Below are 27,822 nucleotides of genomic sequence, written 5' to 3'. Positions count from 1 at the left end.
ACTACAGCATATAAACAGAGAGCACCTAATGCCATAAATTTGTACAGAGCAGCAAATGGGAATTCTAGGAGACAGAGCTTGGCCAGTGATAGTTATGCCAGTTTAGGACTCCAGCTTCTGCACGGTGTGGTTGGCAGGTGTTGAGGTCTGGCAACTCTGATCTTGGGGCTGTGTACCTGTGTCCTGGAGTTGGTTCCCAAGAACTTCCTTTTGGACCCGTTTATATAGTGAAACTTGAGTCGTGCTGAGCCATACCTTAACCAATCATTTTACTAAATTTTTACTAACCAATCCTAACATATTGTAACAAAATTCTCTAACCAATCCTACCCCACCACTTTAATTGATTTACACCTAGCAAAATTAATTATGTAACAGACAGAAACAATGAAAGAACCAGACAGAGACCATTCAGACAAACAATAGAGAAGTGGCGACCATAAAGACAAAACAATAAAGAAATGGGGATTTTACAACCATAACTATTGAGTGGTTCCTGGGTTAGTGTTTCTGTGGTGTGGTGTGTAGTTGCTGGTGAGTATTTGCTTCAGGTTTGGGGGCTGTCTGTAAGCGAGGACTGGCCTGCCACCCACAGTCTGTGAGAGTGAGGGATTGTTTTCCTGGGTAGGTTGTAGATCGTTGATAATGTGCTGGAGAGATTTTAGCTGGGGGCTGTACGTGATGGTCAGTGGTTTTCTGTTATTTTCCTTGTTGGGCCTGTCCTGTAATAGGTGATTTTGGAGTACCCATCTCACTCTGTCAATCTGTTTCCTCACTTCCCCAGGTGGGTATAGTAGTTTTAAGAATGCTTGATAAAGATCTTTTAGGTGTTTGTCTCTGTCTGAGGGATTGGAGCAAATTTGGTTGTATCTTAGGGCTTGGCAGTAGACAATGAATCATGTGATGTGTCCTGGATGAAAGCTGGAGGCATGTAGGTAAGTATAGCGGTCAGTAGGTTTCCGGTATAGCGTGGTGTTTATGTGACTATCACTTATTTGCACCGTAGTGTCCAGGAAGTGGATCTCTTGTGTGGACTGGTCCAGGCTGATGTTGATGGTGGGGTGGAAACCACACCACAGAAACAGTAACCCAGGAACCAATTCCTGTAGCAAACCTCGTTGCCTACTCTGTCCCCATATCTACTCTAGCGACACCATCAGAGGACCCAACCACATCAGCCACACCATCAAGGGCTCATTCACCTGCACGTCTACTAATGTTATATATGCCATCATGTGCCAGCAATGCCCCTCTGCCATGTACATTGGCCAAACCGGACAGTCCCTACGTAAAAGAATAAATGGACACAAATCGGACATCAGGAATGGTAACATACAAAAGCCAGTAGGAGAACACTTCAATCTCCCTGGACATTCTATAACAGATTTAAAAGTAGCTATACTTGAACAAAAAAACTTCAGAAACAGACTTGAAAGAGAAACAGCAGAACTAAAATTCATTTGCAAATTTAACACCATTAATTTGGGTTTGAATAGGGACTGGGAGTGGTGGGCTCATTACAAAAGCAGCTTTGCCTCTCCTGGAATTGACACCTCCTCATCCATTATTGGGAGTGGACTACATCCACTCAGATTGAATTGGCCCTGTCAGCACTGGTTCTCCACTTGTGAGGTAACTCCCTTTTCTTCATGTGTCATTATATAATGCCTGCATCTGTAATTTTCACTCCATGCATCTGAAGAAGTGAGGTTTTTTACCCACGAAAGCTTATGCCCAAATAAATCTGTTAGTCTTTAAGGTGCCACTGGACTCCTTGTTGTTTTTGTGGATACAGACCAACACGGCTACCCCCTGATACTTGAACTATTGATAAGTGATGCTTGCCAGACAGAATGCTATAAAACTAAGTTTTCTTTAACCACCTTAAGATCTGTTTCTCTATCTGGTGATGGTGGGTACTATTAGGACAGGATTGCCTTCTTAACTGCCTGATATTACATTGTTTTAATGTAATTTAGATGGAATGTGAGGATGTGACTTTTTGCTTCTTAGCTCATGGCTGCTGCTCTCCCAATATGGCTGCAGACAAAGGCCTTAGGCCTTAAAATATGGCTGCAGGAAAAGGCCTTATCCTTACAAGCCCTGGCGACTCCATTAAAATGGGGTTGCAACCCACTTTGGGGTTCCGACCCACAGTTTGAGAACCGCTGCACTAGTATATCCCTACAACTCCTATTGCACTCTGATAACTGTGCATGCATGTCTGTCTGAGGGCAGAAATGGGACCACTGTATTGTAAGGATACATTTAACATCCTAATTTGAAATCCAAAACATCCCACCTGTGCCGAGTAAGCAAGGTAAGAATTGTATTTTCTGACTTTTGATTGTTTGAAATTGTAACTTTAGTTGTAAGTTGTGCTTGATTTCCTTTGGGGTTTTGTTGTTTTAAAAGACAAGTTAAAAGTGATTAGCATTTTAATCTCTTCAGTGATTCTGCTGTTTATTTCCATAGTTGCGTCATTTCTTGAATATGCAACTGTGAAAGTTAATAGTGAACTAGATATTTAGCTATAGCTTTATGCTAACTTCAGTATTATAGGCTAAATTTTACCATTGTTAGGGATGTGAGTGAGGGCAGAATTTAGCATTGTGTATTTGTTTTTCCAAGGTCCCAAAATGTGGCCTAGGGAATATTTCATACTGATCATGTGCAAAACCAATTTTTCAATCCCATATGTGACTCTATTAATATTTTTACAAATTGGTCCAGAGACTAGTCTTCAGTCAGAACTAGATTACCAGATTTTAAGGCCAGAATGGACCATTGTGATCATCTAGTCTGACCTGTCTAACACAGGCCATAGAACCTCACCCAGTAATTTCTGTATTGGGCTTGTAACTTCTGGCTGAGCTATAGCATCTTTTTAGAAAAAAAATCCAGTCTTGATTTAAAGACTTCAAGCAATAGAGAATCCACCACATCCCTAGGTAAGTTGTTCCAATAAAACCAGACACCTGGAAAGTCCCTGCTTCCAGCATAAGGGACTAATCCCGGAAATAATTACTACCACACATAATGCTTTCTCTCATGAATAGTCCCTCTGTAGTTAATGGGGTTATTCACAGCAGTAGGCACTATGCCAGGTAGCAATTTTCTCAGTCTGGGCCTAAGACTGTCAAGATGGCAGCTTCCAATTTAATGGCTAATTTTTACAATTGTATTTAAGGTACCTTAGGAATTAATGAATTTACTTTAATTTAGAATTACAGTAGTTGTAGTGATTAGAGTATAATTTATATTACACTTCTGTATCACTATGTGGTGTGGAACTGACTGCACTGTAGGAGAAATCTTCCCTGGGGAAGCTATAGTCAGAGGGAGTGCAGTGGAGAAGTATGTGATGGCTGCATTGCAATAAATAAACTGCAGAGATACTGCATTGCCATCTGTCTTTGTTTTGTTAACTTGTTTGATCAGACACCACATTTTGCTAATCCCTAATAATGAATGTGAGCCAAACCTAGAGAGAAAAGCATCTGCATCTCTAGGCTAACAGACCGTTCGGTCTGCATGCCAGTTAGACTGTAGCTTTTTCCAGAGCAGAAGCTGCCAGCTGTGCCATGTTGGACTGTTTGCTATTCTTGTGGAGCCAGGTTCTGTTCTGCCTGCTGAAGACAGAGGTGGCGCTGCTCAAATGATCTCTGTGAATGAGGAAATGCCAAAGAGAGTGAACAGTTTGGATGTTCAAAAATTCCCTCTGCAAGGCTCTCCTTGGTATGTTGCTGTGCTGTAGCTACGACTTTGCCACGAGGCCACTCTCACATTCTTCCCTTCTACAGGTAGTGTCATTTTATAGTTGACAGCTGTTTCTTTGGGTCTGGTTAGGAGCAGTTGGCTCCTGCATAGGACCCCAGTCATTTTAAAGATGACGTTTCTCTGCCTTGCTCTGTTACCAAGAGAGGTGCTGTAGAGAGGCACATTCCCTTTCATGTCTGGGAGGGGCTTGAACACAAACTGGCCTACTCTGGACCATCAAAAATCTGAGCTCCAACATACAATCAAATTTTCATGGTCAAAGCCTATAGGAAATGGTATGTTTTCTTCCATGTGCTGTCTAAAGCATCACCAAATCCAGTTTCTTTATTAATTTCCAGGTCTTCTAGGGCCAGATGGTAAATACCTGTCCCCTTTACTCAGCATCTTAAGAAAGCAGTTCCACCACAATACCACCACTCATACTTTCCCAGCGGGGCCAACGGGCATCTCTCTCCCTTTCCCTTCCCTTGACACATCTCTTCTGGTAGTTGGTTGACATCCTCAGGGACATCCTAATCCTGCCACTGGGTGCTGTGGACTAGCTGATTCCTCTCTCCTTCCCTAGCAGACTCTTCTTCTGCGCTGCCATCAGACAGTGATGAATAGAGCTGGAGGCAGCAGGGAAAGAGAGCTTTTCTCCCTCTTCAACAGACCTGCTATCTGCCACCTGCCTGATACTCTGTGATGATGCTGGTGAGAAACCCAAAGACACCTGCAGGAATCAGGAAGACAGGTTGAGGAGGGGAGGCAGGCAGGTCTAGTTAAATGCTTCAGATGAGCAGCACAGAGACAAATGAGAGAAGCCCAGTTGAGGCTTGTTGGGATCCCTTGACACCTCTTCCATGTGGTTCTCCAATAACTCAATTTGACTCCAGTTTCATCAGGTTCCTCATGCCCAGGTCTATATGGCTGAGGAGAGGCGAGAGAGGAGGGGGTTGGTTGAGAAGGAGGCTAGGAGACACTTGGGGAGGGGGAGTTTGGGGCCAACATGTGGCCCTTGATAAAAGGGAGTGATAGGTTTATACCATCTTCTGATACTTTGACACATTACAATCAGGGAGGAGAAAGGACTTTTTAAAGCACTCTTTAGTGTATGTCTCTAAGCTATGTAGCCATAGAAAATGCAGAATAATTTATAGCTGCATGACTGAAACTCCCAATGAACAAATGAAGAACACTTCACCAGCGGCTGTGGGTTACAGCCATTGTTCCAGGACTGAGTTCCAGCGAGTGTAGTCGCATGCTACATGCTCTCCTCAATTCACAAATGAATGACAGATCCGAAATACTTATGCCCTAGCAGACTGAAAAAATCAATCCTTCCAATGGGATGTCTGTCTTTCCTTCCAGGCTGCTGCCATCATTCTGGTGTTACTGGTATTCCCACAACTATCTTAATGCTCTGACCTAACTTTATATTATTCTTATTTGACAGTACTGTCTAACAGTTCCAACTGATACTAGGGCACCATTGTGCCAGGCACTGTGCAAACACATCATAAGAGACAATACCTGCCCCAAAGAATTTACAAGCTAAATAGACAAGATGAACAAAAGATAGGAGGGCAAACAGAGGCAGAGAAGTGTAAGCCTGGGAGAATTCAAACCTTGGCCTCTTTGTTGAGACTGCCAACATGAAGCTATGCGTGGTGGTAGTTTTTGCAATGTGGACATATGCCTCCAGGAAGCAGACTGAAACCCCAAACTCATCTCACCTAAGCCACCTCACAGCTGTTAAATGGTAACTGTCTATCAATATTAATATCTTTTTTGAGAGCTTTGATCAGAGCAAGATTTGAAATAGGGTCCTTCAAAGGGAAAACTAAGATATATCCCTCGTCCATAGTAATACTTTGCTCATACATCTGAAGCTGGTATTATCTTCATCCCTCAGTTGGCTTTATGCCAATGGAGTAAATATTGGAGTTCTACCTTTTATCTGGTTTCAGAGTAGCAGCCGTGTTAGTCTGTATCCGCAAAAATAACAGGAGTACTTGTGGCACCTTAGAGACTAACAAATTTATTAGAGCATAAGCTTTCGTGGACTACAACCCACTTCTTCGGTGGGTTGTAGCCCACGAAAGCTTATGCTCTAATAAATTTGTTAGTCTCTAAGGTGCCACAAGTACTCCTGTTATTTTTACCTTTTATCTGTGATTTTTCTGAAATACTTTCTCATGTCGTTGGCTCAGTACCATGCCATGAGTTCCACTTGGAAAGCATACTTGGGATTCCGCCGGGACTGTGCCACTCCCTTTTTGCTCAAGTTATTTCATTATACAGTTCTGGCCAGTGTGAAGAATTTTGAGTGTTTTAACAGAACGTACTGCATAAGGCAGGTCAGATAGCTGCAGAGGTAGTATAGCAGTACCGGTGCACTGCAGTTACCCATTCTGACCATGTCAAATATGCGCCACATCTTGCCATTGTGTTACTCTTTAGGCACAGCACGCAACATGAACTTGGCCATAGTGCTCCTTTGTAGAAACAAGAAGTCAGATGGTGTTATTCATGCCAAGAAAGAATGATGAGGTCACTGTGCTTCTGGTAAGCATTTGGGGGTGGGTGAGATGCTGCTTTCTCCAATGAGTGTATTATGTAGAATGCCCCAGATTACACCAGCAATCCGTGATTACACTTCTGGCCATCATCTCATTCTGGAGATCTCACCACTTTAGTTGCCTCAGGCCATCACATATACAGCTCAGTTTGTCAACTCTGTTTTCTGCTCTTGAAATCTTACCAGGAGTATGTAGAACATCAGTATTGTAAAGATAGAGGCATGTCATACTACTAGGAAATAGTCCTGGACAATAGCAACTTCAGCAACAGCCTTTTCAGGGTACTACTGAAATCAGGGTTGGCAAAGTAGCCGCTCTAATTCTTGGAGTAGTACAATAAAACAGTGTATTACATTGTCAAGGGCCTCACACTGCAGTTGCTCTAGGTTAGAATGGCATAATGCAGTGTTTCCTGGCAGCCTCGGTTGTCACCCTTCATTTACCTAAACACAAACACTTTTCAACACACTCCACAGCTTCCAGATAGGTTAGTTTGATTTGATTCTATTTGATAGGCTTCCCATCCCATCCCGTCCTCATTGCATAGTATCTGAATGCAATTAAGCAAGGTGACTAACATCTGTCATGTGTGGTTCATTCTCTCTCTCACTCTTTCCCCTGGAGGAGAATTGTGGGTGGAGCATGGTGTTTTATTTTGTGTTTTAAATGTACACTTTTCTCTGTTCTTGTTAGAGAAATGCTCCTTCCACTTGGTGCAGAAGGTGATGAGGTTTGTGAAGGTCCTTAGTTCCGTATGAGTTGTTCCACAGTCTTGGACTGGCCCCCCGGAAAGCTCTGTCTCCTACACAGATGAGCTTTACCCTTATGGTAGAAAGTTCTGCTATGCCCGAGAAGCAGAGGAACATTCACATTCTTACAGCCTGTCTACAGAGGGCTATTTTTTTTTTAAATACAGGATTGGGGACTTTAAAATAATAGTACTAGCCTAGTACCTCTGGGACTCTCCTCCTCAGACCCTCTGTTAAAATGTAGTCCCTAATAAAATGAGACGGGTCTTAGAATTTCAGACACTCTCACCCTTCCCAAGCTTTAAGACTGAATCCTCACAAAAGCATCACATACAGCGTGTCACATTTGCCAGCTCCAGGAACTGAGCTAAGCCTAGAAACTGTATCGCATCTCGCCTCCCAGAGAGAATGTCCCCCAGGTCAGGGGCGAAATCTTTGGCAGAGCAAGCACAAGGAAACTCGCTTCAGAGCTGCATGCGCCACATCTGGCCTTGTGGATAAATAGGATGTGGCTTCTCAATAGTGCCAATTGTCTGACATACAGGAGCACAAATATTCACTCACCTGACCTTCTACCTACACCCCACTGTCCCTCTCATCGCTTTTTAAAATGTGTACTGATCACTGGAAGAGGAGTAAGTGAGCATATCCACTTGGTTACCATAGCAAATCCAGGAGAAAATAGACCAAAGGGACTGCCAAAATATTACAAATGTGTGATGTTCTCTGATAGCTGCACAGACAGTCCTTTTTATCCACTAACCTTTGTTTGCCCAGTCATCTAAAACAGACTGAGAGTATAATAAGCCCAGTTCCGAGCAAACTCTCTCTAACCAAATGTTGATTTTTCCTTTAAAAAAAAAAAGTGTCTGTTTTGGTTGCATGGTTGTGAGGGTTTTCTGTTTTTAAAGAAAAATCAACATTTGATCAGAGCTGGGACTATTTCAAAAGCACCAGTTTTGGGGGTACAGATGAGAATGACAAAATACAATATTTCAAAAGCATTTTTCAAGCCAGAACTTTTCAAACAACCTGTGTGTTCTTTCCTCGATATTGTGACAAACCCCACAAAAACACACCTTTCTTGTGAAATGGGTACTTATCTCACCCTTAACCAACAGCCCCCTCTCTCCTCCCCACCCCATGTCACCCTCTGCCTCTGAACAGAGTATAGCAGAACTCTGTGGATCTAGGCTGAGGTAATACACACTGACCCTCCTCTTCTGCTTGAATCCTCAGAAGTCCTTTTTGGACATTCTGTTATTGTTCCCACACCCAGCCCACAGGGCAACCTGTCTGAGTCACTGCAGCCCCACAGGCTGAATCTGCAGCTACTCATGTAGGTAACTGCTGCTCATCTGCTGTAAAGGTTGGAGAATTGAGCCTTTATCCAGGTTCCCCCTTTATACTGCGAATGCTCCCACCTGCAAGGGTAGTGAGTGGCAGTGAAGTACTTGGTAAGGTGGCTTCCTCTGAGCTGTGCTGCCTTGGGTGCTGGAAGAGCAGTGTGGAAGTTCAGGGCCTCCTGCCTCTGGCAGCAGCCCTGAGAGCCTCAGGATTAAGGGCTTAAACCCTCTGCTATTTCAGCAGTAGTGGAAACTTCAGGAGAAGGGTGTGTCAGGAATTCTGCAGGTTCCCAGCCCTTACAAGGGAATCACCCATGGAAAGGCATGTCAGGTCCAGGGTTACCTTTTGCTACATCTGACATGGGTGCAATTTACAGAAATATGTCAACAGAAATTCATTTAGCATACTGTTGCCTGCAAGCACTCTCTGCCGTGATCCCTGCACATCCGCCAATCTAAAAAAATCTCTCTCTTCAGTACATAGACACGCCCAATATATAATACAGGGCTTTGGAGCTGTGCTCCGGCTCTGCTCCAGCTCCAGGCAAAAACTTGCAGCTCCACTGCTCCGGAGCTGCTCCGCGCTCCAGCTCCGGGCTCCGCTCCAAAGCCCTGATAGAAAATATTTATATTCTGGTAGCACCAAAAGGCCCCAAAATCAGGATTTGGGCCCTGTTGTGCTGGGTGCTGTACAAACGCAGATGTAAAGAAATAACAAGTATGTGTATAAAATGTTGCAGAATGGGCTGTAGTGAAAGTAGGTCAGTTTGAAGGCCTAGCATCCTCTCCAGTGTCTCTTTAAATGCTGCATCAGTTCATTAATATTGTATATTCACAAATCATGCACATACAGATTCTGAAATACACTCCGTGACTTTCCTCACATTTATTGTACATACAGCAGAGGAGTCAGAAGGATGTTTTCACCCATGAAAAGATACTACGTTTTATCTAAGTATATATTAAAAAAATTACAATACAGTTCAAAGGTCTGGAAAATATACTCTCATGTCAAAGATTTTAGTAGCAGGAGCTTGACTGGACCCCTCAGTTTGAGTTCCTTTGAACGTCCTGTATTTCCCCCCCAAAAATTATTTAAGGCTGGTAAACCACTGTGCAGAACAAAATGTGAACAAATAGCAGTTGAATATATTTGAAAGTAATTTTGAGTGTGACTTTTCAGTGGCCCTTGAGTCTTTAATAGCTTGGAAGCTCTGCCTAGCTTTCCGTGTAGCAGCATCCTGTGTGGACCCTGCTGCAGTGCAGTGAAATTCCCAGAGTGCGGCTTAACACTGCTTCAGCACAATGAAATTCCTGAGTGCAGCTTAACACTGCTATAGCTCAGTGAAAGTCCCAGGACTTTGTGTGCTGTAGCAGTGTCCACCTGGTGAGTTTCTGCACAGCAAGCTAGTGCACTGTAGAGTCGCACCCTAGTTTGCTGTGCAGTAACTTGCTGTGTAGACAAACTCTGCGAACCAAGCTTGGGTCACTCACCCAGAACCCCAAGATAACGTTTCCGTGTAGCACATAGTTTCATGCTTCTGTGTTATAAAAATAGTTAGAATGTTAGTTTGAAATGTCTGTCTATATTGCATAGCCACAGACATAATCTTAGTGTTGCTAGTCCATCACAGAACTGGATGTCAGATCTCACAAGCTAAGTAGGTTGTCAGACTGGTTGAGTACTTGGTTGGGAGCCCTTCATGGAAAATCCAGTATACTGCAGGAAAAGGTGTTGGTTATTCAGTAAATGGTGGCACTCTTCCCTCTGAATCTGTACTGAACCCATAACCCAGTGATATTAAGGGGCACTGTGATGCTGGAGAAGAAGTTTTCTCTGGTGAGCCATAAAACCAAGGTCATGATCACTTCTGACACTGTTTACAAGGGTAGAAGTGTTAGCCCTCACACTCTAGCCCAGTTCCAGCTTGGGCAGTTGTGTTCCATCTCCTATTAGGCTAGCAGTTCAAATAGACCTGGTACTCTTACTTTCTTGTCCTCGAATATTGAGTAGTGGCTCTATTTCATTGGTGAGTGAAGGTAGGGGTGTGTGTGTGTGTGTGTTAGCATTGACTTTAATGGGGACAGAGTTAGACCAACCCTGAGTATCTTTGAAAAATCCCACACAGAACATCTATATACTTACACATACAGTAGTTTGTTCAGTCAGTAAAGTTTGTAAAGCACTTTGTACGGCATATATAAATGTCTAAAAATTTCAATAGAGAAGCAGACAACATAAAAAGTCATCTTATGACAGTGATCATGGATATATATGTGATCATTGTCATAAGGTGACTTATGCTGTCTGCTCTGTAGGAATTTTCAGAAACTATACAGCATAATAAATGATGGGTGAGCTCTTTTATGATATCTATCTTCTTGTGGAAATGACAGAGAACTCATGTGTGGCATAAGAGGTCATTTAACATGTTATATATATCTTACATTTTTATCTCCCACGGTTCTTGCAGAGAACTTAAATTGTTTTAGACAACAGATGTGGAACATTTAAAAATACTTGGAATGTGTGGGAATATACCGGGGAGCCACCTGTCCTGAAATTTGAAAGACAGATCCAATTTGCGAATGTTGGTCCCCGCATCAGCATGAGTAAAACAAAGACACACACACACACACAACCAAAATAAAACAATGAGAGCTATTGAATACAACCATTACCCAGAGAAGCTTAGGGAAGGCTGGCAAATTGACTGATCAACTATTCATATTTAGCCAATCAGCATTTGAAATGATCATTTAATAATCGTGCTCTTGGGCTTTGCATTCTAAAGAAACTAATGATTAAAAAATGGATTGGATTTTGTTTGGTTTAATCTAAATAACATATATTTTTACTTTTAATCATCAGAAGGGTAGCCGTGTTAGTCTGAATCTGTAAAAAGCAACAGAGGGTCCTGTGACACCGTGGGCATTCACCCACGAAAGCTTATGCTCCAATACTTCTGTTAGTCTTAAAGGTGCCACAGGACCCTCTGTTGCTTTTTACTTTTAATGTTTCACTGTTTTTACCAAATAACATCTACTCAGAGTCACACATTAATAACTGATCAGTCTGTCACTTCTAGCAAAGTGAATGTAGCACTGTGCAGCTATCCTGTAGAAGAACATAATTTAAACAATAATTTGGATTTCTATGGTGCTGTACAACCAAGGATCTCAAAGTGCTTTATATACTTTATTGAAGTATCCCTTTCCACACCCCTTTAATGTATAGTAAATATGATAACTCCCATTTCACAGATGGAGAGACAGGATAAGTGATTTGTGCAGCACTTGCAATCCTTTGCTGTGACATTTGGTATGTGATCGCCCACAATTTTTCTATTATCTTTTCCCTTTATTTATTATTGCAAAGAAGGAAATTTAAATTGGGATGATGCTTGCTTACTTCCCTGCCTCAAGAGTGAATCATGAGGATTTATTGGTTAATATTTATACACTGCTCTGAAAAATATCAGGTGTTATATAAATTAGAGAGAAGTTCATATTAGAAATGCAGATTCACCCTACTCCCCCCTCAAACTTCGGGTAAGTTCAAGTCTGCATATGGATTTAAACTTTATGGCTTAGGCCTCTCTCTGAATTTTTGGTGTCGATGGGAGCTGAATTTCCTAGCTCAGGTCACTCTCTAATATTAAATGCACAGTGTCATTAAATGAAAGCAACTGCTAGTGCAATATTGTAATTAAGAATTGCCACATACAAAGGACAGGACATTATTAGCTATGTTTCCCACAGTGAGTGTAACTCTCTCTGCTTTTATATATGATGGCGCAATTGCTGAGTGCTATGAAAGCAAATTCCACTCGCTGGGCAAGGGATGCAGTTACACTTAGTGTGGGAGCCACCACTTGAAATTTCCCAGCATTTTTGCATGCAAGACTTAAGCATTAACATTATTGCTTTGTACTTAAATATTTATAAAGTTGCTGTGAATTAGCTGGAGGGGAGGGCCTTGTGATTAAAGGAAGCAGGTTTCATTGAGCAAGACAAGTTCTGATCTGTCCTTTTTTTCACCTCGAATCAGGGCAAAGACCAGCAGCTTGAGGCTGACCTCTCCAAAAAACCTTGCTCTGAAAAGGAAGATGAGAAAAGCTGGAAATGTTCCTTCTAATGCTCTGCACTGGAGCCAGGAAAAGGCAGCTGTTTCTAGCCCTTCTGGGGTTTTTTGTTTGTTTTTTGTTTCTTGGGTTGTTTTTTTTTTTCTTGTGGCTGAAACCTGGGCTTGTTGCCATATCTGTTTGTCTGTCTCCCTCTCTCTCGTGTTGTTTTTCTCAGAGCGCTTCAGAGGCCAGTTGCCCATAGCAAGTTGCTGGGAACAGAGGTCGTTCCTTGTATCGTCTTAACTCTCCATGCCAGAGTGTTCATGCTTGAATGGGAAACAGCAAGATCTGTCAATATAGCCCTTTTCTTCAGAGCTTTGAGGCTGCATTCTCTATGGCCATCTGTTCCCTTTCACCCCTTTGGACAATGTTGCTATTTGAAACCAGCAATTCTTCACTCCCTGGCTCTCTCTCGCTCTCTCTGCCCCCTCCCCTCTTCTGTTTGGGGGAAAAAAGTGTTTCTGGCTCAGACTGAAGCCTCTTGGGGCTTCAGCCCTCCTATGATTCAAGTTTTAAAAGTGACATTTTGTAACTTTTTATTTCACTGACTTTTAAAAAATGTAATACACCTCAGGAGAGTGTTCAGTGCAGTCAAATGAGCAGTTTGGGTTCATATTGAGATGAACTGCTCTCTTCCGGGCAGCCATGGATCTTTCTTTGGTGTATGCTGCAGAGTGCAGTTAAATACTTGCCATGCCCTGGGATATTTTGCATTATAACAGGAATGAAAATTAAGGCCGTATCAATGTTTCCATTCTAGCTCTCTGTGCTCAGTCAGTGAAACACTCACCTTTTCAGGTTGAAAATTTCCAGGCTTAGGCTCTGTCCAAAGATGAATTGATTTGGTAGGTTTGAGATAAAAGTGATTCATCTCTTTTTGAGAATGACTGTTGTTCTAATGCCTAGTCCCCCTACCAAGAGCAAGACTCCATTGTGCTAGGCGCTGTACAAAGAGATAGTCAGAGACCACCCCTGCACCGACCAGCTTACGGTCTATACAAACAAGACAGGATGGGAAAAGGCAGTACTATCATCCCCATTTTAGAGATGGGGACCTAAGTCACAGAGAGATGAAGTGACTTGCTCAAGTTCTCCTGGCAAGTCTGTGATAGGAATTGAGTCCAGAACCCCTTAGTCCCAGTCTATCTTAACTACAAGGCCTCCTTCATCTTTCTTTTGAAAAAATACACATTCTGCTTTGTAAATGAGTGAATTAAGACCCATGAGTCATTACAGTCTGTACATATGTAATATATTTTGCAGTGTTTTCTTACTAATCTTGTCAAGTGTGCAGCTAAAGGAGGCCATATATGTGTGACTACATAGCTGTGCAATAAAAAATTGAGTTAGGGTGCTCAGTGAATGAGACAAAGTTCTGCAGGGACCCACTGCATCCCTTTAATGTGTATCCCATAAGATATAAACTGCCCAGCTGACCAGGTTTGCAGGTTCCTTCCTTCAGACCTCATACAATGCATGGGATAGGGCATTCATGTAATGCCTAAACAAATAGTTCTGCATTTTGAATTTTTTCTATCATTTTTTTAAACCTAGGACATTCTGTCAAAAACTGTGTTGAGAATATTTATGTTCAGGCTTAAATACTCAAAAGATAGTAAATTCTACAGTTAAGGCTGATGTTACTTTTTTTGAGAAATAAAGACTATCATTCTGCATACACACAAGGGACATATTTAAGATTACACATGTAACCTTACCTTTAATGTTTCCTAATTTTTAAGTTCTTAATTGTGCAACCATAACATTATCTTAATATAGTTTTTGTGATGGATATTATTGAAAGATTCCAAATTCCAAGGTGAAGACCTCCTAATTTGCAAGCATACTACTCTGGACCCAAAATGTCTGGCTTACTCCTGCCTTCGGGTTGTGGACTGAAGAGAAACTCCAGGTCCAATCAACCCTTATTTTGGGAAGAGTTTGGATCTTTGTTCCAAACTTTACAGCTCATTCCCATCTGTGATTATTCTTATTATTTAAGCCCAGCAGTAATTTTTCTAATTCTGAATTATGTGAGTAGTTCTGAAAACATTTAGAGCTGCACTTTCAGAGGTGTGTGAGAGGTCATAATGCAAAAAGAGGCACTTTGCCTGCTTTGCATAGAGAACTGCACATCTTTCCTGTGCAATTTACGGTTGTCTTTTAAAATAATTGAGCCTTTGTTGTCAAGAGTAGTGTTGTGTTTTATTAGAGAATGTTTCAACTTAGGCTATCAGAAATTGTTGCTCATTGACATTTGAAAATAATTACAAAGGTAGAACGGTGCTGAAATATTCCCAAATTTGGGGTGAATGGCTGATTTAAATTGCAGGTTCAACTCCAGCTCAGTTAACAATAATCAGAAATTGTACTAGCTGATGACTTTTTGTTAGCCTATATTAAATGAGGTGAGGAAGTCTCAATCTGCTCCCAAGGAGACAGATGGCCTTGTCAGAAACACCCTTATCACAGTTGGCACTAATTGGTCCTCTTGTAGGGCATCTTGACAGAGAAGCCAAGGATTCAACGTACAATGGAGACTGGACTCCACTCACAGCCTTTCATATGAAACTTGAGTTTCAATGGCAGATTGGTGCATGGGAAGTTTGCACCGCCACTGCCTGCACTGTATCAGTTCTGTGGATAAACGGAGGACTTTCGATTCTAGGGCTCCCAATCAACCGCCTTTTCACCAGAATATAATTCATGAAAAAATATAAATCTAGGAGTTATCGTAAGTCCTACACTGTGGCTTCATGAGATGCCCATGGAGTAGTGAGCAGCATCCTGTAGGACTCCTTAAGGTTATGCCATTTCAAAATTTCTCTCTCCCTCTTCTCTGCATTCCCCCCAGGCGAGTTTTTTGTTTTGACCATCCCTCCTTCTTTTCCACTTTACTGGGACAATAGACACATAGGCTTCCAAACTTCAAGCTGCTTTTTTTCCTTGTCAGGGAGGAGAGTTGCAGCAGGCTCTTTTGGTTTTAGCTTGGGAAGTTTAGAAGAGGGGCATCCAGATGACAGGTAAGCACTAGGAGAGGTTGACACAGTTGAGCAGCTGAGATTAACCAGCATGGAAAAATCAAATGCTGTACACTGTGGTTCTTCAGGATGGTGTGCCAGGGAGCTTGCAGTTGTCTTGACAGAGCAGTACTAAATCTCCCTTCTTTATTCTAGCTTTAAGGGACATGAACACATTAATTCTAGCATTCTATGCCCTCACCCCTATATGCACTCTGATTATTATCATGATCTGTCCACTTCCGTCGGGGGGTTAAAAAAAACAGCAGTAATTTGTAGTATGATTGATTAGATGATAATTAAAAGCATTCTCCAGTTCACAGGGCCTTACTATTGTCAAATGCCCTGCTTGGACAAGGATCATTTTGGACCTGTGTGCCCAAGGTATGTGTAGCCAAGACAAAATTCGGACTCTCTTTCTGAAGAGTGCGCACAATTGGGAAATGTTTTTGCTGTTGGAATGATTTGCTATTGCAAAAACAGGGTTAAATGATGGGACAGGAGAGGGGGTTTGTTTTTTAGTTGTCAGGATGATGTCAGGAAGATCTGGGCAGCAACAAAGGAAAAGAAGGAGAAAGTTACAGTGTGGGAGGGTCAGCAGTGGTCATTGAGGAGATAATGTTGTAAATCAGTGGAATATTAGAAAAAAAGAGCGAGAATTTCTCAAGCCTATTCATAGGGAGGGTGAGTTAGCATGTAAACAGTTTATCCTTAGTTATAGGGAGGAACCCATCGGTGACCACTCTACTGTGTCCTCTTGTATTCACCCTCACCACATCACCTACCCAAGTACTTCTGTTTGCAAGCATCCATTAGAAATGTGGGAATATTGGAGTGCTGGAAGCTGATCAGTTTGTGATTTATTGCCAAACTACAGAAGCAAAAGGTTTGAAGTGATTAAAAGAAACCATCGGCTCCCTAGTATCATCACTCTCTGCACTCCCCAGATCTGGGCCTGTTTCAGGTGCTGTAAACCACCAGCTGTCTTTCCTCCTCCACTGAGCTCCTCAGAGCTGACCGTTTTGTTCAGGGCTGGTGGATTGTCTGGCAAGAAGTCAGACCAGCTGGATTCTCTTGTTTCTTAACTTCAATTCCATTTTTAAGTCAGCAGACAGGAGCCTCAGTACTGGCTTGAGCATTCGCTCTTTCACTGACTTTCAAAACAAAATGGAATCAACATGAACTCATTGATGCCAGGAGTTGAGATTCCCTAATTCAAAACATACTGATGATAATGGACATGCTGGCCAGCATCGAGAAGCATGAAATTAACAACAAAAAGGCATTTGTCTTATTCTCTGGAAGACCCATCCCATATCCTGATACTGAATGGAGGTCCCAACTTATTTCCAAAGATCCTCGGATGTCTTACAGAAAATATTGAAATATATTCTACTCATAAACACTTCTGCTGGCCTATCACTTATTTTTGTTTCTCTTCCCTTGTTCTTTACAGAGGATTATGACTTTAGGTGGGCAATAATCAGCAAGAGCAGACAGAGTCTTAAACCTCAGTTGAGGGCAATGTCTACACTATGAGCTAGGGGTGTGAAAAGGGTAGGTTTTTTTATAGCTGTGTCTGTGATTTATGCTTATAGGGCTGGCATGTGAGTTTGTCGGTCTTTGCCTCCCACCCACTGCCTATTAGTTCCGTGTGGACTGGCAGAGGAGAGTATGTCACATAAAGGGTACGGAATGCACCTTGGCAAGCCAACTCACAGAATGAGATCATCACTACTGGACGGCAAGGCAGTCAAGCTCCTATCCTGACTAATGAACATACTGCAAAGGAAAGAGCTTAAAATGGCAGAGGACGGGGAGTGGGCGGTAGAAGGGCACTGTGGTTAGTGACTTCATATAGAAGCTTGTCCTGTGGCTTTTTATTGGGTAATGGGTTTTTCCACCGTTAGATATTTTTATACCTATATTTTTTGAATAGGGTCAAGCTGCGGGGGGGAATAGCTTCTTCTGGTGTCATTAGAGACCTACACAAAAAAGCCAGGCTAAGTAAAGTACAGGTGAAGAGCAGTGGTCTTTTTATGCTCTGCCAGTGAACCACAGCTCCTGCCTGAGAAACCCACACTGTCTGAGCACAGAGGGAAAATACTTTCATTCTTATTTAAGAACGTGCCCTTTTTGTTGACCTCAGAATATTAATTCATTTATAAATATTTTCTCTGTGCTTTTCAAAGTTTTTATTGTTGGTGAACATGCTGTTGCTGAAAGATGACAGAGTTGACTACTTTGGAGACCATTTTCCTCTGTTTACTTCAGTGTGATGTGTATAGACCCCTTGCCATGTGTGGTGGGGAAATATTTTAAACCCAGTTGCTGAGGGTTTGGCTTCATGCAGAGAATGCAGAGGAGCCTGGCAATGGAGTTGGTCACAGCTGATGGGGATTCTCCCTTCAGGAAGCATAAGAACTTGCATAAAAATTGGGGAAGGGTGGAATGCAGTTGCTCTGAGAAGTTGAACTGGCAAGGGACAGATTATCTTTAATTCAAGAGTACACTTAGACTCTGGCTGCAGGGAACCTTAAAGATTCTGCATTTAAAGATTCTGGCTGCAAGAAGCCTTATTTCTTTGTTTAGAAAACATTAGCTCTAGTACTTCTAAAACATTTCCATAACATGGGCCAGTGCTTGAGACTGATGGCCTTTCATGGCTACCTTCCCCTCCAACCTTCCCTGCAACGATCATATTTCTTGGTCACATAAAAAAAAGTTCCAACATTGTGGCTCCCTCCCCATTAAGGGTGAAGGGGGACCCTGTGAGTCTATCTATGCTAGCCTTTCACTGGGGCCAGTCATGAGGGAGCAACCTCTGATTAGGTGCATGGCTGTATTCCTACCACCAGCAGCACAGAGAAATGAGAGGGTGATTTCACAAACCACGCCAAGTTACACAAGTCTGCAGCATATACCTGTTGTATAGGGAAATGAGAGATGCTTGTGGGTTTGGGTTGTTTTTGTTTTGTTTTGTTTAGTTGATAGAAAAAGCAAAACTCCTAAATACATCTTGGGCTTGGGTTATAACTAGCACCAGGTGTCATTGCATGAAGACTGATGCATGCACAACTGACATTTTTTAGGACAACAAAGCCTCATCTTATTTCAGCTGTGCATGCCTCGTCTTCTTGCTGGAAGCAGCATTTTGGATTGCACTTTGAATTTATTCCTTTGTTTAATTTTTCCTCTGGCTGTGGAAAGCCATTAACTTTGTGTTTGATTTTAGCCACAAAAGGCTTTGTTTTCACTTGTGGCAGCAGGTAAGTGTGACCCAGCCAGTTTTTTTATGGACAGAAATTGGCCTACCATGCACTTGCACTCCAGAACAGTTACAGTCCCTTGTCAATGTGCCTTACTCCTGACCCGGAGGGACTATTTTTTGTGGAGGAGAAGATAGAACATTCTTTATTCTCGTTCAGTCCTTGGCCTTCTTGTTGATGTTGCCAACAAGGTGGTCAGTTAGTACCAGTTGCCATTGGGATTTTGTGATGTGGACTGACACTTCCAACTCATTTCATATATGTTACTGAACAACCAATAGACAGGAACTCGATCTGGATTGGAATCAGTAACCTAGAGTCAAAACGGCAACCTATGTTCTATTACCTGACTCTCATCTGTGAGCTTGATGGTGTCTTTGAGCCCAGCTGCAGGGTGATCTGGTACAAAAAATCTCCAGATATGAAACTACTGGAGATGGGAAGGAGAGGTAGAGAGTGCAGGGAAGGGATGTTTCTATGAACATAGTAACATTTGTTCACCTCCTTTCATGAGCTCATTAATGATCAAATAGCTTTTGAGATAATAGAAAAGATAAGAATTTTTTAACAGTGCATTTCAATTTTAATCCATTTTTCTTCCATTTCCTCTTTCCTGCCTCTGAAACATCTGCTGTCTTCTGGTATTTGGTACAGGGAGGAGGGAAAGAATATCTATTCTCACCATCCTTGAACTTTCCTGCAAAGCTGGCTCTGTTTCCTGCCTCAACTCAGCTCCTCACTTGCTAGTTTTTCTTCCTGTTTGTTGCCTAATATATAAGTCTGCGGCAGACCTACAGTATCTCTTTAAAATGGAAACCTTTTCTGCAAAGCATTCCTTTTCACCCTGTAAAAGTTCTGCACTGTAAATTTCCTCCAGCTTTAATAACCACTTTGCACCAGAGTCATAAATTTGAATAACTTCATGGAAGAAGATTTGTCGGAAAGTGGGTCACACAAACAGTCTTCTTCCTGACAGGTGCTGACACAGCCTGGTACAACAGGCTTTTTCCTTTAAAAAATGAAGAGGCTACAGCAATTAACTTGCCTGCCTTCTTTTAAACTGCCGTGAACCTTGTCCTGCCCTCCTTGCACCTTCAGAACTCCTGTTGGCATCAGTGGGAGTTTTGGGTCTGCAAGGAATGCAGGATCAGGGAGAGTAATGGTGTGTTTTCTCCTCTACTCAGACACTAGACATTTAACTATTTCATTGCCCAGCCCAGCCTTCCTGTCTACATTGAAATGTCAAGATGTTCTATCACATAAGAGCTAATATCAGAGGCACAGAACTTTGGAGAGTTCATCTCTGAACTTCATGGGTAGCCCCTTTCACTCTAACAGGCCAATCCAAAACCCACATGTGACTGCTGCCTTAACTTTGTGATCCTTGCCCATTTCAGCTGTGATTTTTAAAAAAGAGGCCAATACAGTTTGGATGCAGGCCTCCGTCTTATGCCACATGGCTATGAGTGATCTGGAAAATCTTAAGGCTCCCTCTTTGTTCTCTCATTCTCATCAGGTCTGTTCTAATAATAATGTAATACATTTTGGCCTAATATAGAGTGTTCTGTCCAATGATGTCGAGTCTAAGCACTTTGCAAACCTTAATGAATTGCAGTAAATAACTTGCTCAGTGTCACCAAAAGGGTCAATGAGTGGCATAGCTGGGTATCGAACTCAGACCTCCTTGGCCGTGGCTCCAAACATTAGACCATATTCCATCAGGCAGCTGGTAGACTGTACTGGAGAGGTAGAAAGAGATGGTATTATTGTCAGCACATCTGCCTTTTCAATACAGATTGGTTAGACTAACCAAACAGCATTCCTGACACTGCAACTTCCCATTTGCTGTTACTGCTGCTGCTTCTGGAGGTATTTATCTATGTGAAAGCTTGACATGTATCAGCCTAAAGAAAAGCGATCCTCAGAGCAGGATAGTGCTACTGTGGATTGTCTGTTCTGGGAAAGTGCTTGGGTATGGGAATAAGATGTAGTGTTTGGATACAATGAGACAAGTAATTCAGAGTAGCACAGAGTATAAGCTCATACTTAACCACTGCCTTTGATAAGAAATCTTATAAATGTCATGTGTGGTTTCAAATGTTTTAGAGCCTGATTCAAAACCCCCGATGTCTATAGAATATTAACTTATGCCATTGATTTACATGGATTAGCTAGGATGGACTCCATATCCTTTTGGCTCAAAACGTGGTTAGTGCACAACAAACTTTAAATATTTACCATCATTTGCAAGTTACCAACCTTACAGGCAACCTTACAAGTTACTGGCAATTACTCTTAATTAATACTTTTCTGGTGGCCTCACCACTTTTTCCAAAGCACAAGTTCTAAGTTAAAAAAACAACAACCCAACAACAACAACATTTCTGTCCCGTATAGTTGTGAAGAAAGCCTTTCACATGTGAAAGCGCTGATGGCTCTGGTCCTGAGTCTGCAGACAGCCTGAAACAGTAGTTCTAGTTGAGGTATAAACTTCCCTTTTCACCTCAGTGAGGTATTAATTCAAAACCCTACTGGTTACAAATTCAATGTCCACATTAACTATTTCACTGTTGATTGTTTTAACAGAAACATCCAGCTATTCTGGTGGAGAGCAAATAAAAAAAAACCTCTTTTTTTTTCTCAATCCAACTTCTGTTTCCCAGTTTGAAATATGACATGCTGCATGGCCATGTGAAGTAGCTCTTTCTGCTCCATGCCTGAGAACACGTTTAAACACTAAGAAGGTTTTAACTCTTTGTTTATACCCACCTAGAAGCTGAAGAAAGAAAAGACTTTGATAATATGGCCTGATGGCAAGGGTAGGATTTCTCACTACAGTATATTCTTCAGGGTTTTGTCCAGTCTTGTTTTAACTGGCTCACGTGATCAGGATTTTACTGCTGTCCTTAGGAAACTCTTCCACCGTGTAATAAATCTGTCAAGAAGTTTCCTGACATTCAATATAATTTTCCTTTTACTCATCCTCAGTCGAATACTCTTAGTTATACTCTCTTGGACTATCTCAAAAATTCACCTCTCTACTCATACATCAGTCTCTTCCTACCCCCTTTAATCATTTTTGTTGCATTTCTCTGAATTCTCTCCAGTTTTTCCCTTTTTGATTTGTTGAGGTACCACTTGGAGTAAAAACAGATCAACCATCTATCTCTCCATCTTGTACAGAGCATGTGGTATTCAAAAGAAAAAGAGCTGGGGCTTCTGCCAGCATTATAGATGGATCAGTCTCCTATTTCAGAATTAGAAAAATCAAGTGAAATAGTAGGTTAGCAAACCAGGTCACACTGCATTATTAGAAATGCCTTCCCCTGTGTCATCATAGCTGACCAGCACAGATTTTGCTGAACGCATTTTCCCCAAGGCATGTACAGAGTTCACACAAATGAGAAGATTCCCCCAAATCTAACTTCCAGTAAAGGGGGGGGGCAGTTTCATCTCTGATGTAACTCCATTGACTTCATTAGTATTACTGGTATCTCAGGCAGGAGTTGGCTCAGTTTTTGGAGACATCTGACATTAACTCAAGTTTTACAGAATCTGTGAGATTTCTAGTAGTGTGGGGTAGAGTTTAATTTTGAGATCAGAGGCATGACTGCTATCTTTCCTGGCTCCACAGTTATGCCCCATAAACCTCCTCCTTCATGATTCCTTTTAATAACTTCTCTTTCCTGGCCCGCTCCCTTGTCTCCAGACCTGCAGAAGTCGGGACTGCATGGAAGCAATAGGCTTAAAGAGAAAAGTGGGTGGAGGGGATGACCAAGAGAATGAGCATGGTTCTGTTCTGACGAACACATAATAAACAGAATTTTGGGTCTCGATATTGGTCTCAAATTTCTTTCCCAATACCTGAAAGTCTATCAGTGCTTCTCCTGAATGGTGCAACACCAGGTACTTAGAAAAGCATAGTAATATGCATTGGAAATTAGACTCTGCTTTGCAATGTAATGATAGCCCATAGTAGTACTTTGCGAGAGGAGGACTTACACCAGGCCTATGCCTACAAGGCAGGGAATGCTTAAGAAATAGTGGAGAGTTCCTGCAATTGAAAATGTAAGCCAAATATTCATATGAATGCTTAGTTTGTGGAATGAGCTGAGACGCATGACAAAGATTCTTCAGTGAAACACATCCTTGGTGCAGGCATGACACATTGGACTCAGACGTTGTATTGTTTTTAGTTTCAGGAGCCTCTGGGAGCAAGGACAGGGAACCTGGCTATGTGACAGCAGCACTGGGGAACACATGGAGTCACAGCGTCAACACCAGGCTCATACTACAGTATCATGACTTGCACACAAGACAGGTGAGGAACTTATCAGGAAAAAACAGTAAAAATTGAGAGCCCAGAGCCTCATAACCTGTGCTTTAGGGGATGGGCTCACTGTGAGTTCCGGCCCCGTTGGCTCAGAGAGGACTCTGTGAGAACGCTGGCCCCTTGTGCTTGGGGTTATGGTTTATGGAGTGCATTGGTACCCTGTTCTTTTGGATGGGGGGCATTCCTTGAGTGCTCTGACACCCTGTGTTCTGGAGCAGTGATGGCGTTTTCTGAGTGACTTGGTACCTGATGTTCTGGAGATGGAGGGTTGTCCTTTGAGAACCTTCCCACTCAGTGATCTTTGGGGCATGTGCCCTGCACTCTGTATACTATCTGATTTTCTACAAGTCTTGAGCAAAATATCTGTTGTGAGTATTCATATAGAAACTCTTATAGTTTTTGCAGCTATTTGCAAGTGAAATTTTTCTGTCTCCACCTGCAGTAATAGCTTTTAACTGCAAACATGGTGAAAATTTTCCAGGAGCATTTTAGCAATAGCGAGAGAACTCACCATTTTCGCTGAGAAATGTTATGATGTGCAGTGAAGTGTGGTAGAATTTTACTTGCAGTGAAAAATTGGGATTCAAGGCATAATATGTTCGCTTTTTGAGAGGCCAGCACAACTCATGATGTAATTTATTCCCTTGGGGTGTCTGTGTGGTTGGACTTTCTTGGTTTAGCATGTTTCATTATTTCGCCACTGTAACTCTTTCCAAAGATCCTGCCACTCTTTCTAATGTTACTGATTTCCTGTTCCTTAAAGTCAGGGTGTTGTCGGAAAAATGACTATGTAAAACTTGCACCTTCTTATTTCTCATATTTGCTCCCTATGTGTCTGCCATTCAGAGCTTCTGATTTTACTGCCACAAACCAATGGTTCCTTCTGCTAACCTCCCAGGGTCCATACAGCTACAGGAGAGTGATTCTACCATGCACATAATCAGTGGAGTTCTCATTTCAGCATCTTTATTACTGGGGATGATGTACAGTGTGAGGCAGAAAGTTCAGCTGGATCCTCATATCCCAGGTTGAATTTGTATCAAAGACAGGTAGAAAAAGAATCTTTTCACTCATAGAGTGGGCACATTTACTTTGGAGTCATTGAAAAGTAAATATGGAACCCACAATGTCATTTGTACAGAAACACATTCATGAATACAGCTGCTCTTTAAGTTCTTCCTAGTTCTGCTTTACATTCTGTGCTACAGGGAGTTCTGGTCCCTCTAGACATGTTGTACAAGGTAGAAAGAAGCCAATTGTGTCCTGGATCATTTTAAATGTGATTTGCTGGTGTGGTGGGGGGACTGGGTTTAGTGCTGCTTTATGATGTACTAAGCAGGCTAAACATTCTGCTGTTTTCACCTGAGAGAAATTCAGGATATCAAGTCAGGTCTTCCCTGACTTTTCTGGAAGACTCATGGAAATGTGTAGAAGGTGTTTCCTTAGCCCTTAATTGAATCTTTAACGAAGATCTTTTCTCCTGCATGCTTTAGTTGAATAGATGTTTAACAAAAACAAAACATTTGAACCAGTTTGAATTGTTAAGAATAATTATTAATAATTATAATCATCAGCGTGCCAGTAAGTCCCAGCCATGGATAATCACTCCCCATCTCAGTTAATTATGTGTCACCTCCTTGGTACTTATGATGTCATATTCTACTATTCCTCCAGTAAGCCCCGACAAGAACTGAATTTATGTGTAAAAAACATAAAAAACGTCCATGAGGGGAGAGGGTCCCAGAGCCCAGGCTTCAACCCAAGCCTGAATGTCTACACTGCAACTTTATAGCCCCACGGCCCAGGCCCAGCTGACCCTGGCTGGCTGTGGGTGTGTTTTTGCAGTGTAGACATACCCAAAGAGTACAGCCTGACTTTCAGATTCCACGTGGAGCTTGCAGTTAGGAAAAATCTTGTTTCTTGTGAACTGAGCAGATTTGTTATCAATATTAGTGAGACAAAACAGGGCCGGCTCCAGGGTTTTGGCCGCCCCAAGTAGCCAAAAAAAACAAACAAAAACAAACAAAAAAAAAGCCGCGATCGTGATCTGCGGCAGCAATTCGGCGGGAGGTCCTTCGCTCCTAGGTGGAGTGAGGGACCATCCGCCGAATTGCCGCCGAATACCTGGACGTGCCGCCCCTCTCCGGAGCGGCTACCCCAAGCACCTGCTTGACAAGCTGGTGCCTGGAGCCGGCCCTGAGACAAAAATGCAATTTGTAGAGACGCTTTTCAGATTAGGACAACACTTTAAGTATTGGTTTCCACTACCATCCTGGAACCATACAAATCTCATGCTAAATGTGGGGCCACAGTATTCCTACAAGGGTTCCAGATTAAATCTCGGATTTCTGCTGCTGTAGCTGGAACAAGCTATCGGTTAGTGATATTGACAAGCATTGCTGTTTTGTTAAATCAGTTTACCTTAGCTTTAACCATGAAAGTAAGTAGTGTTATGGCGAAGGATTGAAAGTAACAGATATGATAGGGTTAGTTTGAAGAAATAACTGTTAATCCTCTTCATCACAAGTATCACTTTTTTCTTTTGCAGTTTGGAATTAGAAAGTTTTGTGAAAAAACAACAAGGAGTCCGGTGGCACTCCTTGTTTTTGTTGGGTTTTTTTGTTGTTTTTGTGGATACAGACTAACACAGCTACCCCCTGATACTTGACATCATGTAAAGTTTTGTGAAATACCCTCAGTGCATACTGAAAGCTGTAGTCCAGTAAAAAGCAGCCCCATCACTGGGCAGACCTCCAGATAGATTACCATGGCATACCACATAATCTCCCTAAAAAGATGGAGGGCATGTGGAGTTGCCAAAGTGGGACCTGGACATCAAATAGAGGGTTCGCTACCCTGGGAAAGTGGCACGATGACCTGTGGCTGGACCCAGTTCAAAATCCCTCCTGCAAACAACAGGAGATCCTTTTTGGCATAGGAGAAAAACTCTCTTTTGGGGAAAAAGGCCTGGTTATTTATTTTAGAGCACCAACCCAGAGTAAAAATGTCTTCATAAAGGCGCTCAGATCCTCAGTTTACCTATTGAAAACAAGAGGTTTACAATACAAAGTAAGCAAACTAAAGTGCATACGATTATAGCCCACAAAGTTGGGAGATGCTCAAGAAGTGAAAAGTAATTTTCTTTTGGCAGCCAATTTCCTAGGATACTGTCCTCTGTATAAGTGCTCTTTGAAAATTAGAGGCATCTGTCCTGCATTAGTCCCTTGAGTTCACTCAGACAAGGGAAAAATCAGCGCCTGAAAGGCAGAGGACTGTATGGCCAGATTCTATCAAATCAGCAAAGGAGTGGTGTCCTTCCTAGTATGAAGCTAGCATAAGTGAGAGAGGATCCATAACTAGGACAAAGAGATTTCCTAAAGCATAATATGTGAGGGGATACCACAGCATATCAGATTGCTAGATGCTCATTCTCAGTTGGGGGATGCTCATTTCTTGGAGAAGACTCAGATATTATGTGGGTATTCATAATCCTGAATGTTCTGGGACAGGGTGACTCCAAGGCATCAGATTGGAGAATGAATATTTGAGTGAAGTCAGGGAAATGAAGTACAGAATTCTGGCACAGGATCTCTTTTATTGTGGAAAAGACAGTGTCATGTTGTATGGTTCACTGGGAAGTTTGGAGCCCCCTGTGACTGGTGAGTTCTACTCAAAGAGAAGCGAGGGTGGCAAAGTAATGAAACACATGTAACAGTTTTCCTGTCTTAAAATGGACCATGCTTGCTTTTTGTGTTGAGAACAGCAGCTTTCTTTAGTGCCTCATTTATCCAGGAGGAGTTGGGGTTGTGTGAAGAAATACTTCCTTTTGTCCGTTTTAAACCTGCTGCCTATTAATTTCATTTGGTGACCCCTAGTTCCTGTGTTATGAGAAGGAGTAAATAACACTTCCTTATTTACTTTCTCCACATGTCATGATTTTATAGACCTCTGTTCTATCCCCCCTTAGTCGTCTTTTTTCCAAGCTGAAAAAATCCCAGTCTTATTAATCTCTCTTCATATGGAAGCTGTTCCATACCCCTGATCATTTTTGTTGCCCTTTTCTTTACCTTTTCCAATTCCAATATATCATTTTTGAGATGGGGCGACCACATCTGCATGCAGTATTAAAGATGTGGATGTACCATGGGTTTATATAGTAGCAATATGATAATTTCTGTCTTATTATCTATACCTTTCTTAATGATTCCCAACATTGTTAGCTTTTTTGACTGCCGCTGCAGACTGAGTGGATGTTTTCAGAGAACTATCCACAGTGACTGTAAAATCTCTTTCTTGAGTGGTAACAACTAATTTAGATCCCACCATTTTGTATGTATAGTTGGGATTATGTTTTCCAATGTGCATTACTTTGCATTTATCAACATTGAATTTCATCTGCTATTTTGTTGCCCAGACACCCAGTTTTGTGAGGTCTCTTTGTAACTCTTTCCAGTCTGCTTTGGACTTAACTATCTTGAGTAGTTTTGTATCATCAGCAAATTTTGCCTCCCAACTGTTTACCCCTTTTTCCAGATCATTTATGAATATGTTGAACAGTACTGGTCCCAGTACAGACCTTTGAGTGACACCACTATTTATGTCTCTCAATTCTGAAAACTGACCATTTATTCCTACCC

The 27,822-nt window shown here is 42.0% G+C and overlaps 1 protein-coding gene across 1 annotated transcript in view; it reads left to right on the top strand.

Annotated features, from left to right (window-relative positions):
• The window catches only part of RAD51B (RAD51 paralog B), a 557,106-nt gene that overhangs the window by 376,452 nt on the left and 152,832 nt on the right, over positions 1-27,822 (top strand). Inside the window, exon 9 of the mRNA XM_065403312.1 lies at positions 23,049-23,173. Within this exon, the coding sequence (XP_065259384.1) occupies positions 23,049-23,173 (125 nt within the window). The remainder of the gene's footprint in view (positions 1-23,048; positions 23,174-27,822) is intronic.

The sequence above is a fragment of the Emys orbicularis genome, chromosome 4, assembly GCF_028017835.1.
Source record: "Emys orbicularis isolate rEmyOrb1 chromosome 4, rEmyOrb1.hap1, whole genome shotgun sequence".
Classification (NCBI taxonomy): domain Eukaryota; kingdom Metazoa; phylum Chordata; order Testudines; family Emydidae; genus Emys; species Emys orbicularis.
This window is presented reverse-complemented; position numbering and strand designations above follow the sequence as displayed.